At 31.8% G+C, this 8124-nt stretch overlaps 1 protein-coding gene across 1 annotated transcript; it reads right to left on the minus strand.

The window, feature by feature from the left end:
- Positions 1 to 2361: 2361 nt before the first annotated feature.
- Positions 2362 to 7609, minus strand: LOC127262939 (ERAD-associated E3 ubiquitin-protein ligase component HRD3A). Its single transcript, XM_051291810.1, has 6 exons — positions 6988 to 7609; positions 4695 to 5186; positions 4250 to 4465; positions 3725 to 4048; positions 3342 to 3584; positions 2362 to 2872 (listed from the first exon to the last, which is right to left on the minus strand). The coding sequence occupies exons 1-6, from the start codon at positions 7534 to 7536 to the stop codon at positions 2645 to 2647; spliced, it is 2052 nt and encodes a 683-aa protein (XP_051147767.1). The 5' UTR covers positions 7537 to 7609; the 3' UTR covers positions 2362 to 2644.
- Between the last annotated feature and the right edge of the window lie 515 nt (positions 7610 to 8124).

Consider the following 8124-nt stretch of genomic DNA (forward strand, 5'->3'; position numbering starts at 1 on the left):
ATAATCATAATACTCTCTCCGTCTCATATCTATATATTCATTTGTTTTTTACACGGAGTTTTAGAAATATTAATATTACATTGAGATAAAGTAAAAATAAAGGTAAAAAGACTAAATTATCCCTATTAGTATTGTATGATATAAAGACAATGACATTTTTGTAATATATTGTAAATTGAAAGAATATTTGTAACGTTAGATAGACGGTACAATTACTAATAAAAAAGAAAATTGATATTTTGTTATGGGACGAACCAAAATGAAAAAATAGATAAATTGTTAAGAGACGAATGAAGTATATATTTTCCAAATTTTATAATAAAAAATTTAAAATAAATTTAATCTATGATTTGACAATTATAAAATATAGTAAAATAATTATATTTTATAATTTAAAATAAAAAGTTGAACTAAAAAATAAATATAATTAATTTATATTTTAATTATTTTTTATTTTAAATTATTTTACTATAATTATTTTAAATTACTAAAAATTGATTATTTTTTATTTTAAATTATTTAACTATATTTATTTTAAATTATTAAAAATTGATAATCTTTTATATTATAGAATATAGTTGTGTTCAGAATACGATCATGAATACCATTAACATGACCGTGTTACTGAGTCATCCAATACGGTCGTGTTTAAGCCAACACGGCCTTGTTCAATTCCAATCAACCATCGTGAGACTATAATTGATAAATTTTTATTTTAGTGAGACAAAATTGATAAAAAAAAAAATTCAATTGGACAAAAATTGATAATTATGTTATTAAATAAGACTAAAAATAATTTTTACTCTAAAAAAATTACATTAAAATTACAATTTCTTAAAATTGAAATTAAAAAGGAATAAATATAAATTAAAATAGTGGTTTTTTTTAACTGAAACCAACTAAACGAAATAAGAAAATACAAATTAAAATCGTGGAAAGTTTAGTTTTGATTTAACCTTTCAAAAAATCGAAACTGATAATTGTGATTAGAACCATTTGAGCAAGTCTATTTTTTTTTTTTAAATCTATATCATTCTTAATATTATTTCTAATATATAAAAATTCTAAAATACTTGTATTTTTATATTTATATCTAAACTTTTCTTATTTTACTGATATTATTATAATAAAATATTAAATACTTATAAATAATAAATAGTTACTAATGATATGAAAAAAATAATAATAATAATACTATATCTGCTTCTAAATGTCTTATTTAGTTTTTGCTTCTTGATATTTGATATTCAAGTAGTACAAATTAAAACAATTACAAAAATATTTTCATTAATCTTATAATATTAATAGGATATTTGTAAAAAAAAAAAATTATATAAATATACAAATATTTTTAATATTAAATATAATGTTACAAAAGATAAATCTAACACTCAAATTTTAAAAGATTTTCTTTTAGAAATTTAGGGTGTGATTCGATTAGCTGGTTTGACTAGCTGATTCGATTAGCTGTTTGTATTAAAATGTTTGGTAAAACAACTGTTTGATATTAGTTGTTTATACGTACAATTGAGGACATTTCTATTTTATTTTTGTTTCTAATATATTCAATTATGTTTTTTTGAGTTTAGAATGTTAAAAAAAATTTTGTTATTAATTATTGAAAATTGTAAAAGTGTTATAAAAGTATTTATTTTTATTACAGTTAAATTAAAAAAAGTAATATATTTTTATTAAAATATATAAATAATTTTTTCTATTAAAAATGATGTAAAATATAAAATAATAAATTTTTCGTGTATATATTTATTATGTTAGTTATCGATTAGCTCATTATATTTATAATTTTCAATAAATTTAATTTATTTAATTTATTTTTAGTATAAAATTTATATAATGTAATTTTAATATAAAAATAAATTATTAATATTTATATTTTCTATTTTATGTTGATTTTAATAAATTTATATATTTTACGATTAAAATAATTTTTATATAAAAATTAATTATTTTAAATTTATAAAAGTAAAACTATAATATAATAAAATATTTTAATATAATTAATAAATAATCAAAATATATTTATTTGTGTAAAATGCATAATAAAAATAAAAATAAAAAATTACACAAAAAGCTATTTCAAAATGCTATTCAAAAATTAACTTTTTAGGTCCAAAAAACTAATTTACTGAACACCTAAATTAATTTTTAACACCTAAATTAGTTTTTAACTAGTCAAACAGCTAAAAACTGTTCAATTAGCTAAAAGTTCTTCAAAATTTAGCTGTTCAATAAAGTAAAAATTCTTCAAAAAGCTATTTGTCCAACACCCCTTGCATTGAAATCCAATAAACTCTGGACTAAGTACACTCCTAAAAACAAAACAAATAGTGAACACACTAGTGTAAAAATTTGTTTCCATCTTTTGTATGAATTCCTGGGCTAGTCCGTTTTATACAAATCGAAAACAATAATACATCATCAAAATCACGTCTAAAATTCTTAGTTGTAAAAGGCGGCTAATCTGGTCAGTAAACAGATTTTTACTCTCTCTCTCTCTCTCTCTCTCTCGTCAAAACCAAAACAAACTAAACTATACATACAATACTACAAGTTATATTCCCAAACAAAGAATCGAAATCGGAATTCTTTCTTTATTTCAATGCAATGCACAGACATTGAGTGACTAGATAAGAGGCACAGCCTGCGCCTGCTCAACCCCAGGTGCTGCTTGTGGTGGGGGGGCCATTTCTCCTGCGGCAACCTGCCTCCTTTGCCGCTCGCGCAGGTAGAGAACTGTGAGGAGGCAGACGAAGAGCGTCAGAATGGTGGCGTTTCCTTCCTCCATTATCACGTTCTCCACCCAGGCTTCTACTTTCGGATAAACTTCGGGGAGTGAATCGATCATACTAATCTGAAACACAGAGCACTGAATCAATCAATCAATCCTAGATATATATATATATATGTATGTATGTATGTCTTCAATTATGTTTCACACTATTCATCAAAATTTCTACACACTAAAAGACATCACATTCAACAATTGTTTTTTTTAACTCAAAGTATCGCATCAAAAATCGATTTTCTGTTAAAAATATAGCATGCAACACCTACATACATCAGGTCAAATACTTATTTTTTATCCCAACTTTTTATTACTCTCAAAACACTCCAAAACAGTACTTTCAAAACATATCTAAACATACTCGAGGATGCCCATGAGGCGACGGAAAACCATTTTTTAGCGGAAGCAGTAGGACAAGCTATAAATTTTAGACACATCTAAATGTGCATAATTTTGAGGATCTAATCATTGTTTTGCAGAAGCAAAGCAAACTGAAAGAAATAGAGAACCAGTGATCGGGACAAGATGTACTTACAAGAACACTGTCGGCGTAATTCTTTCGTATCCACAGGCTAGCAAGGGCTAATGATACTGGCAACCTAGCAGCAGGGTCGACTTCTAAGGCTTGGTCGTAATACCGCTTGGCAAGGTGAAGATCCAATGGTAGTCCCTGGCCATGTTCGTGCATGTATCCAAGGTTGAACATTGCTTGAGCATTTGATTGAGATTTTGCGTGCATGTACGCCTCAGCTGCGCGATCATAATCTCGCTCTGTTCCCTACAAAGTGGAAGGGATATAATTACAGGAATATTTAAGAAAATTATTTGCCATCAGACGTAAGACTGAGTTTGGTGTTTTGGATTAATAGTTGAGGGTGGTTAGGATTACTTCAGGATATCGAATGCAGTTAAACATACCCGACCATAGTAATACGCATCCCCTATCAGCAAAGCAGCATGTTCGTTGCCCTGCTCAGATGCTTTCCACCACAAGGAATGTGCACGTTGATGCCTTTCGGCATCTGTACAAAGCCCAGATTCACCCATACACATACTACGTTCACCATATTTATCGAGAATCCAAGCAGCATTGCTTTGTGCAACCTCATAACCAAGTTCCGCCATTCTTGAATACAGAAGAAATGCCTTTCCAATATCACCTTTTAGATATGCCTCTAATGCCCATCTAGACAAGGAACTCCAAGGTCCACGCTCAGAAACTAGTTTATATAATGCTGTTGCCTAAAATGAAATGCACGAAACAACCATCAGACTCCAGCAAAGAGTTTTAGAAGTCAAAGGTTTTCCAAAGTAAGAAATGCACTGCCACAGTTGAGAATACGGAAAGGAGAAACAATTTAGGAAACGCTTGGGGGGAGGAGGGGGTAAGGGGGGGTAACACAAAAGCATTATTGAGTAATTAAGTGAGAGGCTAGGGGTTACCATCGGCAGATTCTTCTTCAGCCCCACACCAGTATGAAACATCTTTGCTAATTGGTAGAATGCTTTAGGTTGACCTGCATTAGCTGCCAGTGCAAAGTACTTGGTTGCTATTTTTAAGTCTCTCTTCACTCCAAGTCCCTTCAGATAAATCACCCCAAGGTTGTAAAAGCCACCAGGTTCTTCATTGTCGGCAGCTTTCTCAAAGTATTCTTTTGCCTGTGGCAAAAAAGTTATTTAGAGAGGAATACTCAGCAAGCCCGACTACTCTTGAAAACTAGTAAATAAATTATCATAAGAAAAACTTGAAAATCAAAGGAAAAAAAAGTATGATTAGCATATGATAAAAGAAAATAGTGAAGAACCACATGAAGATCCCGAAGGAAGGGAGCAATAGGAAATGAGAGAAATGAGGAAGCAGCAATGTGAGTCGATAAGAAAAGTCTACCTTGGTGTAGTTCTTTTTCTCTACTCCATAACCCTTAACATACAAATATCCCATGCCATTGTAAGCTGAATAAAGTTGTTGTCTTGATGCAAGCGTAAGCCATTCTAGAGCCTTAGTATAGTTCCGTTCAACCCCAGCACCTCTTGCATATATCTCTCCAAGAAGTTCCATTGACCGAGGCTCGCCTTTCTCTACTGCCTTGGAGAACCACCGCAATGCTTTCGAATAGTCACGCCTCACACCCCTCAAACCAAAGTAATAAAATATTCCAATTTTATACATGGCTCCAGCATTTCCCTTTTGGGCCTGGTATTCCAAAATCTGGAAATCTTCATCCTCCTCACCTCTGGACTTCCTCAGTGCCTCTTTATTTTCCTCCGCACCACTGTGAATTCTAATTGGTTCAATCACAGGAGAGTCCTTTGAGATGAGGAAACTATTCACTGCTACTTCTGCCAATTCAGCATACAGCTTAACAGCTTTCTCATGCATCTGCACCAAAACAAGTATGGATCAATGAGTGATTAGTTTGTTCCTTTGAGCAACAAGATCACCTTGATTAGATTACAAATTTAGCCATAAAAAATGAAGAAAATGGGGAACATTACATAAGCAGACAACAGCTATTCCCAAGTAATTTCATTTACATAATGGCGAAAATGATGCAGGCAAAGATATCCTGTGTTAACATGCACAGATAATATATGCATTTTCTTCTAAATGAGCCTTAATAATGGATAAAAACATCTGCTACAAGATAATGAGAAAAAATTATCAAATAAAAACAATAGATGGAAAATATATCTTTTACATTTGCAATGCCAACAGTTAGTTAATCAGAATTGGGAGGAAATGGCTCTGGAGCATAACATATTTATGATTGATCATTAAGAACTGTACACATATATTATCTTATTTCCTGAAAGAAAACTATTGCAAATACAACTGAATTTTCAGTCTACAAAAAGTACTTCAGAAGTATAGAGATCAAATAAAGGAACATACTTAATTACCAGAGATGGAAGGGGGGAGCGGACAAATACTCGCAAAGAAATTGCTTATTCAGACTTGAATCTAATGGAAAATAGTAAATAAAGAGTAATTTAATGGGAAAAAGGCGCACATACATATATATGTTCTACAACGGATAAGAAAAAATATATAAAAAATATTGGGCAGCAAAGAGAGTTGAACATTTGCTTCCCTTAAAAAAAATAAAATCAAAGTAAATGTAGCCAAAAAAAAAAACCATTACCTATGCAGAAGGCACCCACAACCAGGGTGTATGCATAAGTGTGGCAAGTGCCTTAGATGCTATATGCACTACGCAAGCCATAAAAAGGTTACTTCCTCAAACGAATGCATTTGTTCCTCAACTTAATACTCAACCTTCCAGCTGGTTATCCAAATGCACATCAACTAATTTAAGACAATGACCGACACATTCAATGCTAAAAGATGAGTTAAAAAAAACCTTTTACTTTTATTATTTATATGCATACTGATTTTTCAATTCAATATTTTTGTAGTTTTTGTTCTATTCAGTCTATGTTAAGAAGCATGGGCATATATATGCAGATATTCAGATACATATTCAACTTACAAAACCGTAGTCTGCAATTCTCAATTTCTCACTGAATTCAAGGCTCTCCATAATAATGATGAGCACAATTAGATCTATAAGGGGACCGATCACATCTAAAAAAAGGTATTGCTTTCTTTCAACAACCAAATTACTTTCCCTACACAATCGCTATCATTGCATCATAATCTATATAGCTCATTCCAATTTCTGTCAGAACAAAGCCTATTTGTTAAATAGCTGATCCTTCGAACCCACGAAGTAAATCCAACTAAATTTATTATTTTCCCCAATTTCTACTTCTAAATGGCCTTCTCATGAATACAAAAGTAACTTCATTTCATCAAGCAGCATCATCAAGTTCCCACATATATTATGAACATACTTGATCAAATCTGGGAAAAAAAAGGATTGTACTTTCACACCAGATGAAATCCAAATTCGTTTCTTATGAAAACGACAACAGTCCAAAACCATAGCATTTTCAGCAACTTTCCAACCTCAAATGAACGCAGCAGATTTACAAACAATATCATGAGAAATGTATTCAATATTCATATCACTTCCTAGAACAACAATGACCTTAACGATACATGGCAGAAAAGAAGTGGCAGAACAATAAACCATATTCCAGATCAAATTACGCAAACAATGTAATCTAAGAACTTGACCTAAACGAAAATGTTAGAGAATAGTAGTAAAAGAACTTACTTCTTGGCGATAGTTAGTATAAGCAAGGGCCATCTTCGACTGCATATTTCCACCCTGCGCCGCGAAATAGTGATTCAAAAACGCCCTCCCCTCGCTCTTCTCCCTCCCAATTCCCATACCATACAAAAAACCTACTACTGATTGGCCATGCGGCTGACCCATTGCTGCCGCAGCCTCAAAATCGGCCACGGCCTCCTCCATAACCCTAAATTCCCCTCTACTCGACGCTTCAACCATCTTCCTTACCCCATTGTAATAAATCAACTCCCCATCATCATTTGAATTAGGGCTTTTGAAATTCGGATCCGGTTCGAACAACGGGGACCAGGATCCGGGGTCCAGAACATAGTCAGGCTTCGATTCAGAGTCCGGAAAGTCATCGAAATCGGCGACGTCGTCGGTCGGAGACGGGTGATTTGGTGCCGCGGCGGAGTCGGAGAGGTCGTCCTGGGAGAGGACGAGTACGAAGGGTCGAGAAAGAACGGTTCGTGGTATGAGGGAGAGAATGAGTAGAGCGCAGCTCAGATGGTGAACTTTCCGGTGGAGCATTTCCCTCGGGTCTACGGCGACTCTTTCGGAATCCGTTTTTAGTTCCGTGGAATAGCCACGGCAGAGCTTTATGAATAGTTTATATATATATATATATCTATCTATATTGTATGCGATTCATTCGCCACGTCAAGGCTAAGCATGCCCACCATTCACAACTTGCCACATCACCGAACTTGGACTTAGCATATATTTGCTTTCGAATATTTAAAAAATTTATGTGTAAAAAGCAAATTATGTTGCGAGACGGAGGGAATAATATTTTGTAACGAATGTTATATATATTATATTAATCCGAATGAACAAACTGTTTGTGCTCCAAACAATTTAGCTGTATTTTTGGGATAAGTAAGTTTTGTTTAAATTTTGGAAGTTTTACGTGTAAGGATTATATTACTAATGTAAATGTGTAATGTAATAAATAGAATTTATTTTTAAATTAAAATAAAAGTTTATGAAATAAAAAATACTTACTTCTTATTTTATTCTCTTTTTACTTGGCACGAAATTTTTAAAAAGTAAATAAATTTTTTATAATAAAAAAATATATTCATTTTTTAATTAAAAAACAAGAATAAAAAATGATTT

This window comes from Andrographis paniculata, unplaced genomic scaffold (genome assembly GCF_009805555.1).
Source record: "Andrographis paniculata isolate CXL003 unplaced genomic scaffold, ASM980555v1 Contig66END, whole genome shotgun sequence".
Lineage (NCBI taxonomy): Eukaryota > Viridiplantae > Streptophyta > Magnoliopsida > Lamiales > Acanthaceae > Andrographis > Andrographis paniculata.

What these genes read in the sequence shown, in the direction of transcription:
- LOC127262939 (XM_051291810.1), bottom strand. Translation starts at nt 7,536, where the DNA reads ATGCTCCACCGGAAAGTTCACCATCTGAGCTGCGCTCTACTCATTCTC. An exon ending in TGAAGAAGAATCTGCCGATG is followed by an intron (nt 4,049 to 4,249) that starts GTAACCCCTAGC and finishes ATTTCATTTTAG; the next exon opens with GCAACAGCATTATATAAACT. An exon ending in ATGCGTATTACTATGGTCGG is followed by an intron (nt 3,585 to 3,724) that starts GTATGTTTAACT and finishes TCCACTTTGTAG; the next exon opens with GGAACAGAGCGAGATTATGA.